The sequence below is a fragment of the Euleptes europaea genome, chromosome 6 (genome assembly GCF_029931775.1).
Source record: "Euleptes europaea isolate rEulEur1 chromosome 6, rEulEur1.hap1, whole genome shotgun sequence".
In the NCBI taxonomy this organism is placed as follows: Eukaryota; Metazoa; Chordata; class Lepidosauria; order Squamata; family Sphaerodactylidae; genus Euleptes; species Euleptes europaea.
This window is the reverse complement of record NC_079317.1, coordinates 8,627,354-8,651,077: the sequence shown is the minus strand read 5'-3', so window position 1 is coordinate 8,651,077 and position 23,724 is coordinate 8,627,354. Positions and strand designations below refer to the sequence as shown.

Below are 23,724 nucleotides of genomic sequence, written 5' to 3'. Positions count from 1 at the left end.
CGTTTATGTGTTTACTTCAGAGTGAACACATTTGGACTCTGCAAGATTCGAGTCCAGCAGCACCTTAAATACCAAAAAGATTTGCCAATATCTGAGGAAGGGAGCTTTGACTCTCAAAAAGCTTCTAGCCCTGGAAATCCTGTTGGTCTCGAAGAAGCTACAGGGCTCAGATCTTGCTCATCTACTGCAGACCAACACAGTTACCCACGGTATTTGATCAGATCTGACCTGTTGCTGGTCACAAGGCTCAGAATCTTATTTGTGTTTTAAAAGAAATAGTGCAGAAAAGGAATCCAACACCCCACCATACAGAAAGCTGCTAACACTAAGTTATAAGCACCGCTTTAATAAGTAACATGTTATCCAGAATTCACATCACAAGCATGCTTTTGTCTGTAAAACATATTAAATTTTCAAAGGACAGAATATTTCATAATTTTAGGAGTGTAAATTACGTAAGGGTTAAAAAACATTTATTTGAGAGCCTTTGAGAAAATGTGACTATTATAAAAATAGAGTCGGTACCTTCATAAAACCGTTCATGTCTGATTTCCATTCCTTCGCTTCCTGTAAAAAAGAAATAAGACAGTAACAATCTAGCCTGCATGACGTAGTGGTTAAGAGCAGTGGTTTGGAGTGGTGGGCTCTGATCTAGAGAACCGGGTTTGATTCCCCACTCCTCCACATGAGCGGCGGAGGCTAATCTGATGGACTGGAGGCAGGCAATGGAAACGACCTCCGAACACCTCTTGTCTTGAAACCCTACGGGGTCACCATAAGTTGGCTGCAGCCTGATGGCACTTTCCACCACCTTCCGTTACCTGAACGGCCTAGGCTAGCCCGGTCTCATCAGAGCTCAGAAGCTAAGCAGGGTCAGCCCTGGTCAGTATTTGGATGGGAGACCACCAAGGAAGTCCAGGGTAGCTCCGCAGAGGCAGGCAACGGCAAACCAACTCCAAACATCTCTCGCCTTGAAAACTATACAGGATCGCCCTAAGCCGGCTGCGACTTGACAGCACTTTCCACCATCATCAGTGGTTTCAGCAAGATGCTGAGCCCCCGTTCTTTACCTGCAGAATGCCCTGCATTTCTCTCCTCAGTTGCCCGAGATCCCGAAGCACGTCGTCGGCTTTCTTCGCCGTTCTCTCGATCGGATTGAACTCTTCAACCGGGTTTCTGAATACAGGGAAGGGCTCGGCCTGCAGGGCGCCCGATCTGCTCGGAAGGATATTTTCAAACAGTCAGGGAGGCGGACACGTTTTTTCCTGGAGGTGTCACAAGCCAGAGGTAGACAAAGGCAGACTGAACCATTAGCTGACTCGCAGCATTCGATAAGGATTTTGGGAGCCAGTGTACACAACACTATATATTGCATGAAGATAGTTTCAGAAGGCAGTCGCATTGGTCTGCAACAGAAGAGCTAGATACGACTTGAGGAGCACCTCAGAGATCAGAAAAGGGAGTTTTGACTCTGGGCAGCTTATACCCTGTTAATCTTGTTGGGCTCTAAGGGGCTACTGGACTTGAATCGAGCTCTATGTATTGTAGGGGAGGGGCCGTGGCTCAGTGGTAGAGCATCTGCTCGGCACACAGAAGGTCCCAGGTTCAAACCCCGGCATCTCCAGTTCAAGGGACTAGGCAAATAGGTGATGTGAAGGACCTCTGCCTGAGACCCTGGAGAGCCGCTGCCGGTCTGAATAGACAATACTGACTGTGATGGACCCAGGGTCTGATTCAGGTTAAGGCAGCTTCATGTGTATTTGAGTAGAGGCTGTGGCTCAGTAGTAGAGCATCTGCTTGGCATACAAAAGGTCCCAGGTTCAACCTCCGGCATCTCCAGTTAAAGGGACTAGGAAAGTAGTTGATGTGAAAGACCTCTGCCTGAGACCCCGGAGAGCTGCTGCCGGTCTGAGCAGGTAATACTAACTGATGGACCAAGCGCAAGACGAACAAGTCTGAAGAGGAGCGGGATGTGCCCACTATAGCAAAGAGGCACCTGGCTGGCCACTGTGTGAACAGACTGCTGGACTTGATGGGCCTTGGTCTGATCCAGCAGGGCCTTTCTTATGTTCTTATGAGGTACAAAAAGGAAGGGGACGTGGACACCACACTGTGGACATGGTTCTCGCAGCAGCCGCAGGTTGGTTGAGCTCCCCAGTCCTTCAAACGAGCATAAAATCTGTAGCAAGTAACCTATTTTGCACCATTGGCCTCGGCCTTATTCTTATCTCCTGTTACTGGTGCAGCCCTTTTATTTCTCTTTGCTACAGAATTTATCTGTATATAGAATCCGTGGACTGCCAAAAAAACAAATCAATGGGTTATAGATCAAATCAAGCCTGAACTGACCCTAGAGGCTAAAATGACTAAACTGCGGCTATTGTATTTTGGTCACGTCATGACATAAGAACATAGGAAAAGCCCTGCTGCATCAGACCAAGGCCCATCAAGTCCAGCAGTCTGTTCACACAGTGGCCAACCAGGTGCCTCTAGGAAGCCACTAACAAGACGAGTGCAGCAGCAGCATCCTGCCTGTGTTCCACCGCACCCAAAATAATAGGAATGCTCCTCTGATACTAGAGAGAATAGTTAGGCAGCATGACTAGTATCCATTCTAACTAACAGCCATGAATACCCCTCTCCTCCATGAATATGTCCACTCCCCTCTTAAAGCCCTCCAAGCTGGCAGCCATCACCACATCCTGGGGCAGGGAGTTCCACAATTTAACTATGCGTTGTGTGAAAAAATACTTCCTTTTATCTGTTTTGAATCTCTCACCCTTCAGCTTTAGCAGATGACCCCGTGTTCTAGTATTATGGGAGAGGGAGAAAAACTTCTCCCTGTTTACTCTCTCCAAACCATGCATAATTTTATAGACCACTATCATGTCTCCCCTCAGCCGCCTTCTTTCCAAGCTAAACAGCCCTAAGCGTCTTAACAGCTCCCCATAGGACAGTTGCTCTAGTCCCCTAATCATTTTGGTTGCTCTTTTCTGCACCTTCTCAAGCTCTGTAATATCCTTTTTTAGGTGTGGTGACCAGAACTGAACACAGTATTCCAAGTGTGGTCTCACCATAGATTTGTACAAGGGCAGTATGATATCAGCAGTTTTATTCTCTATTCTCGTCTAATTATGGCCAGCATGGAATTTGCCTTTTTTACAGCAGCCGCACACTGGGTTGACATTTTCATTGAGCTTTCCACTACCACCCAAGATCCCTTTCTTGGTCTGTCGCTGCCAGCACAGATCCCATCAGTGTATATGTGAAGCTGGGATTTTTTGCCCCAGTATGCATCACTTTACACTTACTTACATTGAATCTCATTTGCCATTTTAATGCCCATTCTTCCAGTATGCAGATATCCTTCTGGAGCTCTTCACAGTCCGATTTTGTTTTAACCACCCTAAATAATTTGGTGTCATCTGCAAACTTGGCTACTTCACTGTTTAACCCCAACTCCAGGTCATTGATGAACAGGTTGAAAAGCACCGGTCCCAACACAAATCCCTGAGGCACCCCACTGCTCACATCCCGCCATTGGGAGAACTGACCATTGATTCCTACTCTCTGCTTCCTATTTTTCAGCCAGCTCTCAATCCATAAGAGGACTTGTCCTCTTATCCCGAGACTATGAAGTTTGCTTAGCAGTCTTTGGTGGGGGGCTTTGTCAAAAGCTTTTTGGAAATCCAAATACACAATATCCAATATCCACAGGCTCATTCCTGTCCACATGCTTATTGACGCTTTCAAAAAACTCTAATAGATTAGTGAGACAGGACCTACCCTTACAAAAGCCATGTTGGGTTTTGCCCAGCAGACCTTGCCCTTCTACATGCTTGACAATTCTATCTTTAATAATGCTTTCCACTAATTTACCCGGAACAGACGTTAAGCTAACTGGCCTGTAATTTCCTGGGTCCCCCCTGGAACCTTTTTTATAAATGGGTGTTACATTGGCCATTCTCAAGTCCTCTGGTACAGAGGTTAATCGAAGGGACATATTACAGATCTTTGTTAGAAGTTCAGCAATTTCCCATTTGAGTTCTTGAAGAACTCCAGGATGAATATCATCTGGTATTGTTATGTGACTTGTTAGTTTGCAGTTTGTCTAGACGTTCTAGGACTTCCTGCCTTGTTACCACTATTTGCCTCAGTTCCTCATTTTCCCCTCTCCAAAATCTCTGTTCAGGAGAAGGAGAAGGAATCTGCCCTGTATCTTCAACAGTGACGACAGATGAGAAGAATTCATTTAGTTTTTCAGCAATTGCTTTATCCTCCCTTAGAGTTCCTTTACTCCCATTGTCATCCAATGGTCCAACCGCTTCCCTAGTAGGTTTCCTACTCCTAATATACTTAAAGAATTTCTTGTTTGTTTTGATGTGTTTAGAAATATGCCCCTCAAAATCTTTTTTTGCATCTCTAATTATCTGCTTGCATTTCCTTCGTGCAAGTTTGTGTTTGCTTCTGTTCGCCTCGTTTGGGCAAACCTTCCAGTTTCCGAAGGAAGAATTTTTTCTCTAATTGCTTCCTTCACCTTACCCGTTAGCCATGGTGGTGACCTCTTGGACTTATTACTACCTTCCCTGACCTGCAGTATACAAGCTAGCTGAGCCTCTAGTAATGTGGACTTGAGTAACCCCCAAGCCTTTTCAAGAGATTTAACCCTCCTAACTGTTCCTTTCAACTTCCTCTTTACCAGTTTTCTCATTTTAGAGAAGTTCCCTCTTTTAAAGTCAAAGGTAATTGTGTGAGATTTCCCAGTCACTTTCCCACTTGCATATAAATTAAATTTGATGCCATTGTGATCACTATTGCCAACTGGCTCAACTACATCCACATCCCGCACTAAATCACTGGCAGCACCACAGAGTATTAAATCCAGGATCGCCTCCTCTCTGGTTGGGTCTATGACCAACTGTTCGAGGGCACAGTCACTTAGGATGTCTAAAAATTTTATCTCTTTGGTTTGACTTGAGCATACATTTATCCAATCAATATGAGGGAAGTTGAAGTCTCCCATTATTACTACTTCATTACCTTTACATGCTTCCCTAATTTCATTCTCCATCTCAAGATCACCCTGAGCCATTTGGTCAGGGGGCCGATAGAACGTCCACAGTACTAAATCTCCTTTGGGGCCCGGAATCGTCACCCATAAGGATTCTGTGGACGAGTCTGCCCTTTTTATGGTCTCTAGCTTATTAGACACTATGCCTTCCTTGATATACATAGCAACACCCCCTCCAATACGCCCTTCCCTGTAATTTCTATACAATTTGTAACCAGGGATGACTGTATCCCACTGGTTCTCTCCCCTCCACCAGGTTTCTGAAATGCTCACTATATCTATGTTTTCTCTTAAAACCATGCACTCTAATTCCCCCATTTTTGCTTGGAGGCTTCTAGCATTAGCATAGAAACACCTCCACACTGTTTCTCTCTTTTGACTTGCCTGGCATGTGCCTTTGGGCATCTTTAAGTGGCTATCCATCTATTCCATTCCCTTTCATGTCCAAGTAATTACCATGTGGGCAATCCGAAGCAATTTTCTCTTTGTCCATGTGCACTGAGTTTGCCCAAACCGGATGCTTCTCAGATCCTGTCGGCTTTCCCAGCAGGTCCAGTTTAAAAGCTGCTCTGCCACCTTTTTTATATTACACGGCAGCAGTCTGGTTCCATCCTGGTTCAAGTGGAGCCCATCCCTTTTGTATAGGCCCGGCTTGTCCCAAAATGTTGCCCAGTTCCTTACAAATCTAAAGCCCTCTTCCCTGCACAACCGTCTCATCCACGCATTGAGATTCACCAACTTTGCCTGCCTAGCTGGTCCTGCACGTGGAACAGGTAGCATTTCTGTGAAAGCTACCTTGGAGGTCCTGGCTTTTAGTCTCCTGCCTAGCAACCTAAATTTGGATTCCAAGACCTCCGGACTACATTTCCCCACGTCGTTGGTGCCAACATGCACCACAACCACTGGCTCCTCCCCAGCACTACCTACCAGACTACCTATATGACGGGTAATGTCCGCAACCTTCGCACCAGGCAGGCAAGTCACCATGCGGTCCATGCACCCACCAGAAACCCAGCTATCTACATTCCTAAGGATCGAATCCCCCACTACAAGAAGCCCCCCTCCCCTCTGAGGCATATCCTCGATACGAGAGGATATCTGTTCATCCACCAAGGAAGAGGTCCCTTCTAAGGTACCACATCCCCCTACCTCAGTGAGATGGCCTCCTTCCCTAAGGGCTCCATCATCCGTGACTGGCAAGTTGCCATCACCTTGGGACTGGGATGTGACTATTTCATCCCCGGAGTCCTTAGCCACCTCTCTCTCTGCCTGCCTCAGCTCCTCCAGTTGAGCTACCTTGGCCTCGAGGAAGTGAACTCGCTTCCTGAGAGCCAGGAGCTCCCTGCACCGAGCACACACCCACGACTTCCGTCCAGCAGGCAGATAATCATACATGTGACACTCCATGCAGCACACTGGATAGCCCCCTGACCCCTGCTGGCTTTTCCAGTGACAAGAGTCACTGGAAAAGACAGTCATGCTAGGAAAGGTTGAGGGCAGCAGGAAAAGAGGACGACCCAACAAGAGATGGATTGACTCAATAAAGGAAGCCACAGCCTTCAATTTGCAAGATCTGAGCAAGGCTGTCAAAGATAGGACATTTTGGAGGACTTTCATTCACAGGGTCGCCATGAGTCGGAAGCGACTTGACGGCACTTAACACACACACACAGAATTTATGCTCATTTGAAGGACTATTGTAATAACTACAGATTGGTAGCATTCATTTAGGCACACAAAAAATTGAGCTAAAACCCGTCAGGTGCTACACAGCTATATCTTCTATCTCTCACTTACAAGGATTTTCCCCCCTATTCTGAGTAATACATTTTTAAAAACCTATTTTGCACCATTGGCCTCGGCCTTATTTTTATCTCCTGTTACTGGTGCAGCCCTTTTATTTCTCTCTGAACTGAGAGCAGGACACCACTGCCGGTCAACTGGAAGCACAGTTCTGTTTTTGGGACTGCAGGGCAAGTCTGACTTTCCTTCTCTTGATCACATTAAACATTAACAATTGGAAGCAACAAAGGAGATCCTTATTTACCTCTCTCTTTCCAACTGCCAGGGCATTTTGCTGCTGGTGGGTTGCTCCTTCCAAGGAGATGCACTCTCACTGAATGGGGATTCTAGAGAATTCAGAATCTGCTCTAGAAACCTTCCTCCACCTAGAAGGCAAAAACATGGCAGCCAGCAACAGACAGGTGTAGCAGGGGCATTTATTTTCATTTTATTTTTCCATCAACGCTGACTTATGGCGATCCCCTGAGGATTTCTAGGTAAGAGACGTTCAGAGGTGGTTTGCCATGGCTGCCTCCACATCACGACCCTGGTATTCCTTGGAGGTCTCCTATCCAAATACTAGCGGTCCCTATCTCTGTGGTTTTAGAAGTTTCATAAATGTATATCCATGGTCAACACACACTGCATAATACTTTCTAATTTTTTAAAAAAATAACAGCAATTATTGTGCCTTAAGTGGTAGAGAAAGTCAGCATATAAAAACCAACTCTTCTTCTTCATGTGGAAGAGTGGGGAATTGAAGCCAGTTCTCCAGATTAAAGTCCATGGCTCATGTGGAGGGGTGGGGAATCAAACCCAGTTCACCTGATTAGAGTCCGCCACTCATGTGGAGGAGTGGGGAATCAAACCTGGTTCTCCTCATTAGAGTCCGAAGCTCATGTGGAGGAGCGGGGAATCGAACATATCAGAGTCCACTGCTCCTAACCCCTACACGACGCTGATTGAGCTATACAGTAAGAATGTAGCTTAAAGAAGGCTGGAGGATGAAGTGCCCAGGTAACCCAGCAGGGCCGCACCTTTAAGAGGAAAAAAGCAGTCGTGGAAAAGTCCACAGGCTCAACCACAGAAACAAGCAAGAAAAGGAAGAATCAGCTTTCCGACCTTCCTCTGCATCTTACCTTGAGTCTCTTTACAGGGCGACTTGAGCACATTTTCTTTTTCTCCAATTGGCTGCTCCCGCTTTGCCATTTTGTGAGAAATTTTAGCATCTTTAGAAACCGGCACAGGAGCGTACCGACGTGGGGCGGGTGTCTTCAGGGGGGACTTCTGCCTCCGACCAGCGCGATTTCCAAACGGACGAGAATAGGCTGAAATTCAAGAGGACAAACTCAAATTCCCTGTTAAAGAACACACATCAAACGAAAAGCAGAAGTGAAGGTGCTGGGTTCATCCCAGTATTTTATGGAAAAGGAAAACCTCTCCTTGCTAGAGAAGACTTGCCTGTTTGCACACAGCCAGCCTCTATTTTAATGTGCATGATTAGACTCAAAGAATCATAGAGTTGGAAGGGACCACCAGAGACATCTAGTGCAACCCCCTGCACAATGCAGGAAACTCACAATTACCTCCCGCCCCCACACACACACCCTCTACTCCATGCTCAGACCCCTTTGGGAACCCTGGCCAATCTGGTCTGGCGGAAAGTTGCTTCCTGACACCAAAGTGGTGATCGGCACTACCCTGGGCATGCGAGAAAGGGCCGCGAAAGGCCAAACACTGATGCAAACTTTCCTGCCCCCTCTCATGAACTGCCCAAGTTCACAGAATCAGCGTTGTCCTTTCAGTTTTAATGGTTTGGGCCAGTTACGAGTGAACGTGCTCTCCCGAATGGCCCAAATTCGAGCCTCTGCACTCCCCTGGGGAGGCTGCTATATGGGGGCGGCCGTGAATTTGTGTATCAGAGCGCAGAGAAGAAGAGAACGAGCAGCTCTCAGCCCCAGTTTAGAAGCTTAAACCATTGTTAGCACAAGCCTTGGGGCACCGTCTTAATCGAGTCCACGTTAAATGTTGAGAGGCAGCTGAAGGCAAAGGAGGCTTGTTTTTGCACTTCCTTTCTTTTGCGTGATCAGGCAAACCAAACCTTGCACTTTTTTTAAAATAGGTTTTTATTTAAAATTTCCAAAAAACCCAAAACAAAACATACAAACAAACATCAACCATTTGCATACATTCACATACATACAATGTAAACCATCTTTCAGGGAGTTAATTTCGATTTGGTTGCTCAGGTCATACTGGTCATCCAAAATATTGTCAAAGGCTTTCACGGTCAGAGTTCATTGGTTCTTGTAGGTTATCCGGGCTGTGTGACCGTGGTCTTGGTATTTTCTTTCCTGACGTTTCGCCAGCAGCTGTGGCAGACATCTTCAGAGGAGTAACACTGAAGGACAGTGTCTCTCAGTGTCAAGTGTGTAGGAAGAGTAACATATAGTCAGAAAGGGGTTGGGTTTGAGCTGAATCATTGTCCTGCAAAAAGTATCAAAGGTAATGTGCTAATCATTGTCCTGTAAGTATCAAGATAATGTGCTAATGAGGTTGTGGTATGTTAATATGGAACCATTGTATCCTGAAGTGATCTGTTAATGTGTGAAATCCAAAGCTAATCTGCATGGCTATTGTTGACTGTAGTCTTTGTTAGTCTGGAGGTTTTCAGGACAGGAAGCCAAGCCTTATCCATTCTTAAACTCTCTTCTTTTCTGTTAAAGTTGTTCTGATGTTTATGAATTTCAATGGCTTCTCTGTGCAATCTGACAAAATAGTTGGTAGAATTGTCCAGTCTTTCAGTGTCTTGGAATAAGACCCTGTGTCCTGTTTGTGTCAGTCCATGTTCAGCCACTGCTGATTTCTCAGGTTGGCCAAGTCTGCAGTACAATGGTTCCATATTAACATACAACAACCTCATTAACACATTATCTTGATACTTACAGGACAATGATTAGCACATTACTTTTTGCAGGACAATGATTCAGCTCAAACCCAACCCCTTTCTGACTATATATTACTCTTCCTACACACTTGACACTGAGAGACACTGTCCTTCAGTGTTACTCCTCTGAAGATGCCTGCCACAGCTGCTGGCGAAACGTCAGGAAAGAAAATACCAAGACCACGGTTACACAGCCCGGATAACCTACAAGAACCAACATACTGGTCATCGTTTAATCGGTTATCTACTTAAGTCCCTTATCAATATTCTACTGCTTTCTGGGCTAACTATCTGAGCATTACTAATACATAGTGCTTAGTACCTTCCAGGCTATCTATCACGCCTAACCTTGCACTTTGACAAACAGAGAGGGGCCGTGGCTCAGGGGTAGAGCATAGAGTCCCAGGTTCAATCCCCGGCACCTCCAGTTAAAGGGACCAGGCAGTAGATGAAGGGCCGCAGCCTGAAACCCTGGAGAGCTGCAGCCAGACAAGAGTAGACAATACTGACCTTGATGGACCAATGGTTTGATTTCAGTATATGAGCGTGATCATGTGTAAATATACTGAATTGTTTGGCTCAGCAGCACAGCATCCGCTCGCCATGCAGAAGGTCCCAGGTTCAATCCCCGGCATCTCGTTAAAAGGACTAGGCAAATAGGTGATGTGAAAGACCTCTGCCTGAGACCCTGGAGAGCCGCTGCCAGTCTGAGGAGACGATACTGACTTTGATGGACCAAGGGTCTGATTCAGTAGAAGGCAGCTTCATGTGTACCCAATGCCCTTTCGACTTGATTTAAGGCTGTGGTACAGGTAAAAAAATGCTGAGCAAGATTATTCGGGGCTCCTTTACAGTTGGTGTATACATTTGAGGTGGTGATAAAAAAAAAAACTGAACCTTTCTCACCTTGCACATTCCATGGATTCGTAGAGAATAAATCCCGCTGACGAGGCGATGTCGGGTTGCCGAGGGGCCTTCCTGTATTCACTGTGGGTGCCACGGCCACCGTTTTAAAAGGTGGGACACTGACAGCTTGAAAGCCACCCGAGTTCAGCGCCGAGTTGATTAAATGGGACTGAAGGAAAGGGTTACCATGAATATACAAATTTCCGAGCACAAAAACCTCACTGGTCTCTAAAGTGCCACTGGACTCATACGCAGCTGCCGAGACCACCAGTGACATGCGTAACCGTGCCTCTTCCATCAGAGGTAGGTGCGGATGTTAGGTCAAAGGACCAATATAACCCACCCCTTTAAATCAAAATTTGCAAAGATTTCAGTCTCAGGTCCCGTACCTGAATATTCATTTGCTGCTGTTGCAGCGTTTCCAGGTGCTGAATCCGCTTTTCCATGAAGAGAGTCATCTGTTTCTCAAGCTTGCAAACTCTTTGGTGACAGGGGGGCCTCTCTGCCTGTTGGGCCGCCAGGCTGGCTTGCTGCTCGGTGACACGCTGCCGCTGCTTGTCCGTTTCCTGTAACCTATTCAGCATTTCAGAAACGGAGTTCACTTTTGCTTCCAAGTCGCTCTGGACCTGAAGGGAAGAAGCCATAACTCAAACGCTGAGAAGAAGAAGAGTTGGTTTTTAGAGGCCGACTTTCTCTCCAACTTAAGGAAGAGTCAAACCGGCTTACAGTCACCTTCCCTTCCCCACAACAGACACGCTGTGAGGTAGGTGGGGCCGAGAGAGTGAGACTGGCCCAAGGTCACCCAGCTGGCTTCATATGGAGTGGGGAAACAAATCCAGTTTACCAGATTAGCCTCTGCCGCTCAGGTGGAGGAGTGGGGAATCAAACCCAGTTCTCCAGATCAGACTCCGCCGCTCCAAATCACCACTCTTAACCACTACACCACATTGGCTCTCGAGTAGCTGTGAAGGCTGGACCCTTCTCTCCTTCTTAACCAGAGCTGACTGGATGGATGCAAAGGGGGGAGGGGGACTGCCCTGTAACGTAGCCAAGACGGGCTCAGAGGCCAGTCATTTAGTGTTCTGTTTTAGTCTCTGTCTGGCTTGATGTTTGCAAGTGTGCTGAAAAGTTGTGCCCAACAAGCCAAATTCTGAAGAATGGCAATCAAAGTGCCATTTTTTTCTTTTGCACAATGGGTTCCAGTCACAGGATTTAAGGTTTCTGGATAGCAAAACCAGCCTTCCCTTTGAACACAGAGAGATCTTCACGGGTTTTGTGTGATGGGGACCACCCCAAAACCGCTCCCTTACTTTGAGAAGTGGAGCAGCAGAAGCAACGGCCGCGGCAGTGGCTGCTGCAATGGTTGTCGCCGAATCCATGTCGCTGTGCGTGGACTTGACGCTGTCCTTCTGGTCCGGGTGTGCGTGTTCAAGAAGATGCACCTTCACCTCTTTAAATACAGGAACGTTCTGAATTCTAAAGAGACAAGAGATCTGCAAGGATTTTTTTCAAAAAGATTTCCTTTTAAAGGCAATTTTCCTTTCTAATGTCTTTACAGGGGAGGAATGTTCAGTAAACTAATTTCCTCCAGCACTGAACACGTGAAGCTGCCTTCTGCTGAATCAGACCCTTGGTCAATCCAAGTCAGTATTGCCTACTCAGTCCGGCAGCGGCTGTCCAGGGTCTCAGGCAGGGGTCTTTCACATCGCCTACCTGCCTAGTCCTTTTAACCGGAGATGCCGGGGACTGAACCTGGGACCTTCTGCATTGTGCAGGGGGTTGGACTAGATGACCCTGGTGGTCCCTTCCAACTCTATGATTCTAAGAGCTATACTGCACCTGCCAGGCCTACAGGATGCCCACTCATGGATATAATGTTGGAACCAGGACAGACACACACCCAAAAATCTAGCAAGCCCAAGTCACACAGCTAACTTCTATCCAATTGAAATATTGCAGTAAACACTGATGTCAGACAAGGCAGATGCACCTGCTGGGTGGGGTAACGAAGAAACGATCTGTGCAAGGATGAGGGGGAATATCACCTGATCAGGGCCTACGCTAATAAATGTACCTTCAGCTAATTCAAACATCTTCAGATTGGTACCACTAATTTAGGAACAGGTAAGAGTAGTGTAGAAGTTGTAGTTAAGTATAAGATAAGGTAGAGATAGAAAGAATAAAGGTTTCTTACTGGATGGCCCAGGCTAGCCTGATCTTGTCAGATCTCAGAAGCTAAGCATGGTCAGCCCCGTTAGTATTTGAATGGGAGACCACCAAGGAATACCAGCGTTGCTGTGCAGAGGAAGGCACTGGCAAACCACCTCTGTTAGTCTCTTGCCATGAAAACTCCAAAAAGGGGTCGCCATAAGTCTGCTGCGACTTGACGGCACTTTACACACACACACACACACATAGGACTATAAGCATGCTATTACGCTCCTCTCCCCTCAAAGGCAGGACAAAAACTGAATACCACCAGGCTGATTCCCACCAAGGGAGACACATGAACGCATGAAGCTGCCTTCTAGTGAATCAGACCCTCGGTCCATCAAAGTCAGTACTGTCTACTCAGACTGGCAGCAGCTCTCCAGGGTCTCAGGCAGAGGTCTTTCCCATCACCTACTTGCCTAGTCCCTTTAACTGGAGATGCCGGGGATTGAACCTGGGACCTTCTGCATGCCAAGCAGATGCTCTACCACTGAGCCATGGCCCCTCCCCAGGAAGTGAAGTATGGTCCTGCCTCCCCAGAGAGCAATGGAAATCACCCACAGCTTCCTAGATGCCCTTGCCTCAGAGGAGAACATATGCAAGATTTCACTCTAAGGCAGTTGGTTAATCTTCCTCATTTTCTCCAGCTGGCTTTGATAGTATCTAGAGTTCTCCCTCATGTTTAGCTGAACAAGCCAGCCCTTCCGTTCAAAGACCCAACACTTTCCCTCAAACATTCGCACTTACCTCTGCTTGAATACTGCTCTGACAGCCTCCTTTTGCCCGGCATCATACTGGGAAATAAAAATGTCGGCCGCTGTAAAATAAGAACCCAGAACAGACTTTAATTAAGGAACACCCAGAAGGCTCATCAAAATGTAACTTTAGGAGAAGAAAACAAGAGTCTGCTCAGACTCTACTCACAAATTCAACACACAGCAAGGGCAGATATCGGGCACATCCCTCTCACACACATGGGACATTGTGGTCTCTGATATTCCGGCTCTTCTTTTCAATGTGCATCCTGACCTTGTGGCCCAAAACCAGTTTTCAAGCGGCACATGGATCACTGTACCTGAATACAGGAGCTAACTGTTCAGTTTGAACTTTGAACTTTTCTGTTTTACAATTCTCTTGATATATTGAACTGAATATGTGCCAAAATTGGGAGGAGGGGGATACTTAAATTTCAATGTATGGGAAGCATTATTAGAAATATAAAACAATAATTAACATTGTGTGTATTTTTCATCTATTTTATTGAGCTGTGGACTCAAGAGTTACACTAGCATCTAATTAATGACAGAGTACGCTGGAAACGCAACAAAACCAGTCCAAACCATGGTTTGATAGGGATTGTGTTGCAGCGAAGAAAGATCTCACTAACTCATATCAGACACATACCATGGATGCAACTCCTTTGGTTGCATTGGAAGTACTACAGAGGAAAAGATATTACAAACAGTTGATAGCACGAAAGAAAAAGGAAGCTATGAAGGAAAATTGGACACGGGTCATTCAAGCAACCAAATCTAACAACTCTGCCTTGTTTTGGAATACTGTAGCTCCTTCCCAATCAAACAGACTCCCTATGGCGGATTGCCATATTTCGCCAAGGTTATGGGAAACATACTTCCAAGAACTTTATAGGGACACTGATGGAGGTAATGATCAAAACACCCAAAAGATAGAAAGTCTCCCGATGTGGGCTCCTGTATCCAAGAAAGAGATCGAGAACCTCATAACCCAACTGAAACCGGGAAAAGCTCCAGGTGAGGACTTAATCCCGGCGGAGGCTATCAAAAATAATTTGGACTTTTGGATTCCTATCCTGGCATCACTATTCACCTGTGGTCATATTCCCATAGATTGGGGACTCTCAATTATCGTCCCAATATTCAAAAAAGGGAAAAGAGACAATCCTACCAACTACAGGCCAATAAGCCTACTTAATGTCATCAGTAAATTATATGCCAGGCATCTGCAATGGAAGCTCCAGGACTGGATGGAACAAGATAACATTCTTGCAGAGGAACAAGCTGGTTTCAGGGAGGGCCGATCTACCACGGATCAATGCTTAGTGCTACAACATCTAATTGAGAAATACTTCTCACAAGGCACAGTCTCCCTCTACGTGGCCTTTATTGACTTCAAATCAGCTTTCGACTCTATAGCTAGAGCCAACTTATTGAGGAAACTGGAGGCCTCAACGATTGATAGGCAACTGCTCTACTTAATACATATGCTACATGAAGGGACTTCACTAAGAGTGCGATGTAATCCTCAGGGCCATCACTCTAACACGGTCAGAACCGAGAAAGGTGTCAAACAGGGGTGCATACTGGCTCCACTCTGATTTAACCTCTACACTAATGATATGGTACCACAGCTTTGTAATATGGACTTTCATCCCCCCAAACTAGCAGGGAAGCATATCTCAGTGCTGCTGTATGCTGACGATGCAGCAATCATATCAAGAACACCGATAGGACTTAGAAGAGCCATGGATGCAGTAGTAACATATCGCAAGGAGAGCAATTTACAACTTAACTACCTAAAAACTAAAATTATGGCATTTGCCAGGAGACCCAAGCTACTATCATGGAACATTGAGGGCCACAATATAGAACAGGTCAACTGCTTTAAGTATCTGGGAGTAATCTTCCATTCCTCTGGAAGTAGAAAAGCCCATAGTGACTATGCGGCTGGGAATGCACAAAGAAGTGCAGCTGCCATATTAAAATACCTCAGGTCCAAAGGTGGCCACTACATCCCAGCTGCCTTTAAACTGTTTGAAGCCAAGTCGATTGCTCAGCTTCTTTATGGCACACAACTAGGACCTTGGCCTAATATATCATCACTAGAACGTGTGCAATCTAAGTTCCTGAGATCAGCCTTACAAGTCCCAAAATATGTTTCCAATGCCACTTTACGCCTTGAAACAGGTCTTACACGAGTTGAGGCCAGAATATGGATGGCCGCAATTAACACCTGGCTCAGGCTATCCTGCCAACCTCGAGGCTTTGCTCCTTTAATTATTAAGGATGACTTCCAATCCTCATGGAAACGAGCAGTGACAGATAAAATGTCTACATTAGGCTTTACACCACAGGTACTAACCCACATTGGCTATGATCTGGCTAAGGCAACAATTAAACAATGTATAATCGACACAGAGTGTCAAACAGATCTTGCCATAACACCAAACTTCATTATTAGTGAACCCTGCAGATACCTTACTACTCCCATGGAGTATCTAAGCAGACTTGAAATTCCAAAACATCGAAGAGCTTTCACCCTGGCCAGATGCCAAGCCCTCCCATCAGCCATCCAGGAAGGCCGCTACAGGAAAATGCCATATGAGGAGAGAAAATGCCCCTGTGGTTCTGGATATATAGAAACCCTTGAACATGTTCTTTTCCATTGTCAATATTATACAGCTATCAGAGAAAGGTTCATCTCACCACTAATTCATAAATCTCCCAGCCAGTATGAACAGTTCCATATGTCATCCCTGCTACAAGATGTCAACTCAGATATAACGTATTCAGTTGCTAGATTCTGTGCCGCTGCAACTGACATACGACAGAGGAGGGGCTGTGAAACCAGCAGTCTTGGAAATGAAGGCAAACAGTTATATGTGCTCTCCTTTTCTTACCAAGTGGTTCATTCATTATACTAACTAATGAACCAGCATGGTTTTATTCAGATTTTTTTTAGACAACTGTAAATTGGTAACTTACCTGTTTTTACTTGTGCTGGTCATTGACTGTAATAAAATTTCTATTCTATTCTATTTCATAATTCATTGTAAAACATTGTTTAATATTAATATTATGTGTAAAAAGGTTTTAAAAAAAGGTAAAGGTTCCCTGTGCAAGCACCGGGTCATTCCTGACCCATGGGGTGACGTCACATCCCGACGTTTCCTAGGAAGACTTTGTTTACGGGGTGGTTTGCCAGTGCCTTCCTCAGTCATCTTCCCTTTACCCCCAGCATGCTGGGCACTCATTTTACCGACCTCAGAAGGATGGAGGGCTGAGTCAACCTTGAGCCGGCTACCTGAAACCAACTTCCGTTGGGATTGAACTCAGGTCGTGAGCAGAGCTTGGACTGCGCCACGGGGCTCCTAATATTATTTGTATTAAGTACTAAACAAAGTATCTTATGATTTATGTAAAAAATATTAGGATAATTACTGTTTAATGGTCATTATATGTATTATATTGCTCACTATTGCTACTGTTTTTATTACATATTGTTCACTATATCATAATCATTATAATTTTTCTTTTTTGTTTGTTGTATTTGATTTAATTATAACTGCGGTCATGACATGGCTTTTTATTTTTATTTTTCCTGTTTTGTCTATACTGTTAAAAAAAATTAAAAACCGTTATAAAAAGGAACTTTTTGCCTTACAGACACATGAGAATCAAATTCTATATTTTAAATAAAGCATATTGCTTACGACCTAATTGTATATCAAAGTCATCAAGCGCACAAATAATACAAGGCCTAAAAATTAGAGGAATGTATAGAAAAAATGATGTTTTACAGAAGCAGTCGTTTTCTAGATGTCATGAGAAAAGGTGCACTGAACACATGAACCTGCCTTATACTGACTCAGACCCGTTGATCCATCAAAGTTAATATTGTCTACTCAGACCAGCAGTGGCTCTCCAGGGTCTCAGGCAGGGGTCTTTCACATCAGCTACTTGCCTAGTCCCTTTAACTGGAGATGTCAAGGATTGAACCTGGGACCTTCTGCATGCCAAGCAGACACTCTGCCACTGAGCCATGGCCCCTCCCCTCATACCCAACGGCTGACCTTTGCTTGTGCTTTGCCAAAATACACTTCTGCCCTCAATGTTCCAACAAGATTTCTAAGATCAACAGAATGAATCTTGGCTTCTTTCTGCTTGGTCCCTTCCTTTGAAGTCTGCTGCATATATTGCTCACACCCTTTTGATAGGCTTTCTAAATATATATACGTACAGATATTTAAAAAGCCTGCACAAGCCTGCCAGCCGCATCAGAGGCCCTGGGGAGTCTGATACGGCCCACAGTGGCTGTCAATTTACTTTTTCACCCACTCTGATGTAATTCTACGTATTTGAAATTTAGTAAGGGCTTAAATCATGACAAGACCGCTGACGAGTATTACTTAGGGCTTAAGTATCTTGAAAGTTAACAAACTTGTGGCATGAGTATCTGCCCCCCAATGAAAGATGTTAATTTTGTTATGTTAAATATGTGAATTGTTTTAAGGTGCTGCAAAAACTGTGAGCATTTTTTGCTGCAAAAGACTTATCACTGGGGGTGTAAATTTCATTCCATAAAGCAACCATTAACACTATGAAAATGTTATCATTTAAGCATTAACAAGCTCACACTCTTAGCCCACCTTATTCTTATACCTTATTCTTACATGTTATCTGCTCTGCTACTGATTTTAGTAAGAAAAAAATCAACATGCTCCTGTGTTAGTCTTTTGTACAGACAAGCAGCGAAACCAGTATTTTATTTTAAAACATTTCTAACGCACCTTTCCTCCAAAATAGGGCCCCAAGTTGGCAAACGTCAAACATTAAAACATTTCAGCACTAAAAAAATTTAAAATAAAGTATACATACAATTATTCAGTTAAAATATAGAAAAATATACATAACACCAAAACCCAGGGAGGAGGCCCGAAGGTTTTTGGAAAAGATATCCCTGCTAAAGACAGATATTCCTTGTCCGTCTAGAATCAATGCTTTAATTTATAGAACAGCAGCTTATTTCAGTTTCTTGCCCCACAGGTTTGTTCACATGAAGTTGTACTAGCTGTTCCTACGACAGGAGATGGTAATAAACAAAAAGGTAATGCCATTTAGGAACCCCGCTTTTGTCTGCCTTCGGATCAGTTCTGTGGCATTTCTTCAGTCCAAGATTTTGCTCACTGAGATGCAGTGCTTATTTTATAAAAACAAGGCTGAATTTATTCCTGGCTTTGATGTCGGGAGTCGACACTCCCCACCAACCACCCCACGATTTCATGATTGTACAGCATTTTAGGATTGTAGAGGAACATGCAGTGTTTCTTCTTTGGTGGGAACCTTATCCAGCATTTTTCAATGTGTGCTGTCTGGGAGTCCTGACACAGGGCAAAACGTCTTTCAGATGTAGTGTTTGTCAAGGTATCAGGTTGAAATGTTACTACTTAACTCCAAAATGGGCAGAGGTGGCTTTTTTGTCAGGGTAGGTGTCAATTAAGTAGCGGCCCTAATAGTCCAGACGAACCCAATCTCACCAGAGCCCAGAAGCTAAGCACGATCTGTACGTGGATGGGAGGCCACCAAGGAAGACTTTGCAGAAGTTGTCAATGGAAAACCAGCTCTGCTCATCTTGCCTAAAACCCCCTCGAAGGGTCACCATAAATCGGTTGCAACTGCACAGCACACTTCCTTTTCTTGAAGATCAGGGCTTGTGCTTTTAATTTTTAATCTTCCCACCCTTCCCAGGATGTCTGACCCACCCCAAGGTAAGGAAGGAGTTAGTCTTGGACCAGTGGGGAGGGGCCATGGCTCAGTGGTAGAGCCTTTGCTTGGCATGTAGGTCCCAGGTTCAATCCCCAGCATCTCCAGTTAAAGGGACTAGGCAAGTAGGTGATGGGAAAGGCCTCTACCTGAGACCCTGGAGAGCTGCTGCTGGTCAGAGTAGACAATACTGATGGACCAAGGGTCTGATTCAGTATAAGGCAGCTTCACGTGTTCATGTGTTCAAGCTGGGTTCACCATAAGTCAGCTGCGACTTGACAGCCCTTTACACACACTCCACCCCTCCCATGATCGGCTGGCTGGCAGGAGTACTTACTAGCGCAGGGGTGGGTGGGGGCTAGCAATGTGTGTCAGCCTGCACTGGAAAAATACTTATCAGGGATGCTCTTGGCAGATCCTGCATTGAGCAGGGGATTGGACTAGATGGCCTGTATGGCCCCTTCCAACTCTATGATTCTGTGATTCTAAGGTAGGTCCCCCACCCTGCCAGGTGCCAAGGGGTATCTGGCAACCCCAGCTCAACTCCATGTGGGGCCCCCACTTTCCAGCCCTTTGATAGGCTTTCCCCCCCACCCCCACAGCGGGAGGTGGGGGTAATCCTGCCTTCAAAATGACTGCACTCGGCTCTGCTTAAGTGTCCCCGCATTGCAGCCCTTTAACAGGCTTCCCCCCTGCTCGAAGCTCAGTTTTGAGCTCTGCTGCTCATCTGTAAAGGAAGAAATGGGGGGGGGGCTTCCTGTGCCATAGCCCCAGAGGGGCAGGGGATGGGTGGAGGTGGGGGACAGCAGAGAGCGGCCCACCGACAGCGTCCTGACCTTGCTCGACCCCACTCATGGCGGCTTTCCCATCCCTTTTGTGAAAGCCGCCGCCACCGCAGGCCCACAGGCAGCAGCGAATTCCACATTTTAACCACTCGTGCACATAAGTCGTTCCTTGGTTAGGGTCTGTAAAGTTTGGTGAGAACCCCAGATAAAAGGCCGCAGATCCTCATGGCAATGCAGCTATCAGATGGCATGGACCCTTCCCTAGATTCCAACCCCTCACCTGAGGGTGGCCAGCTCCAGTCTGGGAAATACTTGGAGACAGAGATGAACTGATCTCTATTGGCTGGAGATCAGTTGTATTAGTGGGAGATCTCCAGCTACCACCTGGAGGTTGGCAACCCCAGAACTGAGGCTAGAAGCATCCTGAGTTTCCTGGGCACTAGAATTCTTCCTTGCTGCAATTCTACCGCATCTAAACAGAGCTCTCCGCAAGATTACCTTGCTTTCATCTGTTTTTTATCTGGCTTACTCTATCTGCTGAGAAGTGGCTCTACTACTGGGAAAGTTCAAGGAGATTATTTTAATTAAATCTAGACGAAGGGAGTTTATTATCGTTATAGACCAAGGGAGTAAACCTTTCGGGTTATCTCTGCGGCATTATATCACTACAGCTATTATGATCCTTGTATGGATGCAGATGGCTAAACTGCGAAAAGCTGAGAAAGACATTACAAGCATACTCCCCGGAAACATTTTGGAATTCCTGGTGGAACTCTCTGCCAAATGAGACTAGGACCCTGTGGGACCTACTGCAATTCTGCAGGGCCTGTAAAACAGAGTTGTTCTACCAGTTGAGGGCAGCTATGGTTCCATCATCAGCTGGCTTCCCAGTACCACCTGTACCATCTATGTTCCATTTATTTACTTTCACCAATACCTATCTGGGCCATGGCTCAGCGGTAGAGCATCTGCTTGGCATGCAGAAGGTCCCAGGTTCAATCCCCAGCATCTCCAGTTAAATAGACTAGGCAAGTAGGTGATGTGAAAGACCCCTGCCTGAGACCCTGGAGAGCTGCTGCTGGTCTGAGTAGACAATAATGACTTTGATGGACCAAGGGTCTGATTCAGTATAAAGAAGCTTCATGTGTGTTAATGTGTACCTGAGGACTCCACCACTACTGATGCAGAAGACGTTCTGGAGCCACCTGGATCAAAATTGTCTAGTTTTGAACAGTTAGTTAGATTATATTTTAGAAGGTAAATATTTATATTTTATGATGTTAATTAATTGAATACTGTGGGTGTTCATTGCTGGATGTGAGCTGCCCTGAGCCTTAGACTGGTAGGGAAAGGGCAGGATAAAAATCTAATCAAATAAAAAAAAATACCTTCCGTTGCACTTCTAGAAATGGCAGCAGTTGGCTTTTGAGACATAGGCCTGTTTGCCGGTAAGGCGGGTGGGATACAGTCCTCATTTATCAAAGTGGAATCTTCTGGATGACAGGGAGGAGACACCTCCCGGAGCTTCTTCACCGAGATCCGGATCCGTTCTCGAATGCCAGCAGCAGGTGTGCCGCCAGCGCCTCCTCCCGCCGTCCGAGAGGGGAGAGGCGTTTGTCTCATGTGGAAGCTGGTGGAGCGAATAAGCACGTCGCCAGCAGTCAGGCTCACCAAAGACTCCTCGTTCGAGCCGGAATTCTCTTCTGCTTCCATGAACGGTTCGTGGTGCGGCTTTCAGACCTCACCTCTATTGAACGTACAAAGAAGAAGAGTTGGTTTTTATATGCCGACTTTCTCTACCACTTAAAGGAGAAACAAACCAGCTTATAATCGCCTTCCCTTCCCCTCCCCCCAACAGACTCCCTGTGAGGTAGGTGGGGCTGAGAGAGTGTGACTAGCCCAAGGTCACCCAGCGGGCTTCTTGTGGAGGAGTGGGGAAACAAATCCAGTTCACCAGATTAGCCTCCGCCTCTCATGTGGAGGAGTGGGGAATCAAACCCAGTTCTCCAGATCAGAGTCCACCGCTCCAAACCACACCACCACAAAGAAATCACAATGTTACTGAGCCACTGTGGTGGTTAGAGTACTGGACCAGGATTTGGGAGCCCTAGATTCGAATCCCCACTCTGCCATGCAAGTTTGTTGGGTAATCAGCCTAACCTACCTTACAGGGATGCTGTGAGGATAAAATGGAGAGGAGAACGATGTAAGCTGCTTTGGGTCCCTGCTGGGGAGAAAGGCTGGGTATAACTGGAAGTAAATAAATAGCTCAGTAAATCACAAAAATAAGAAATGGAGAAAAGGGGCCAGAGGAAGGAGCAGGGCTTGAATAGGACTAAGAAGCCAGGAAATTACTGCTGTGACCCTAACAAAGTGCAGACTGTGCTCACAGCACAATTCCCTATAACAAATTAAACACAAAGGACAAAGCAAGTGGGGTGTAGATAGGGTTGCCAACCTCCAGGTGGTGGCTAGAGATCTCCCGCTATTAAAACTGATCTCCAGTCTTCAAAGATCAGTTCCCCTGGGGGAAATGGCTACTTAGGAAGGTAGACTCTGTGGCATTATATCCCACTGAAGTCCCTCCCCTCTCCAAACACTGCCCTCCTCAGGCTCCACCCCCAAAATCTCCAGGTATTTCCCTACCTGGAGCTGGCAATACAGCTGTAGAGAATTGCCAACAGATGGTCTGAGGAGGAGGGAAACAATTCAGGATAAGTCCCAGAGCTCAGTCTATTCCACAGAACAGCGCACGACAAACTGTGATCTAACAAGGACTTACAAACTCCACAAAGTCCTCAATTCCCTGCCTGTGTTTGGGGGCTCAAAGGTGTTCCTACCACACAGAGAGCTTGACACAGTTCGAATCCCAACAGGAAGGGGTTAAGAACATAAGAAAGGCCATGCTGGATCAGACCAACGTCCATCAAGTCCAGCAGTCTGTTCACACAGTGGCCAAACAGGTGCTTCTAGGAAGCTCACAAACAAACAGCATAGTCCTGCCTGTGTTTCACAGCACCTAATATAACAGGCATGCTCCTCTGATCATGGAGAGAATAGGTATGCATCATAACTAGTATCCATTTAGACTAGTAGCCATGGATAGCCCTCTCCTCTATGAACATGTCCATTCCCCTCTTCAAGCCTTCCAAGTTGGCAGCCATCACCACATCCTGGGGCAGGGAGTTCCACAATTTAACTGTGTGAAGAAACGCTTCCTTTTCTCTGTTTTGAATCTCTCACCCTCCAGCTTCAGCAGACAACCCCACATTCTGGTATTATGAGAGAGGGAGAAAAGCTCAGATGGAATTGCCCGTCACCCAGACTTCTGGGTACCCATCTTTGTTTCGAGGTTGGGTAAATTCCCCCTCTGTTCCGTCTACTCTTAACTGGCGGCAACTCTCCAAAGAAAACCCTGTCCTAACAACTCTTCCAGAGCCTTTTCCCTAGAGAAGTGATATAGGCTTGCCAACCTCCAGGAGGGACCTGGACATTTCCCAG

General features: G+C 45.9%; 1 protein-coding gene across 1 annotated transcript in view; it reads right to left on the bottom strand.

Moving 5' to 3' along the window:
- KIAA0586 (KIAA0586 ortholog) overlaps positions 1–21,936 on the bottom strand; it is a 102,802-nt gene extending 80,866 nt beyond the window's left edge. Inside the window, exons 1-9 of the mRNA XM_056851178.1 lie at positions 21,612–21,936; positions 13,665–13,734; positions 12,017–12,182; positions 11,096–11,332; positions 10,707–10,875; positions 8,022–8,181; positions 7,119–7,268; positions 1,071–1,218; positions 526–567 (exon numbers count right to left, since the gene is read on the bottom strand). Coding sequence (XP_056707156.1) covers positions 526–567; positions 1,071–1,218; positions 7,119–7,268; positions 8,022–8,181; positions 10,707–10,875; positions 11,096–11,332; positions 12,017–12,182; positions 13,665–13,734; positions 21,612–21,936 — 1,467 coding nt within the window. The remainder of the gene's footprint in view (positions 1–525; positions 568–1,070; positions 1,219–7,118; positions 7,269–8,021; positions 8,182–10,706; positions 10,876–11,095; positions 11,333–12,016; positions 12,183–13,664; positions 13,735–21,611) is intronic.
- Positions 21,937–23,724: the final 1,788 nt, after the last annotated feature.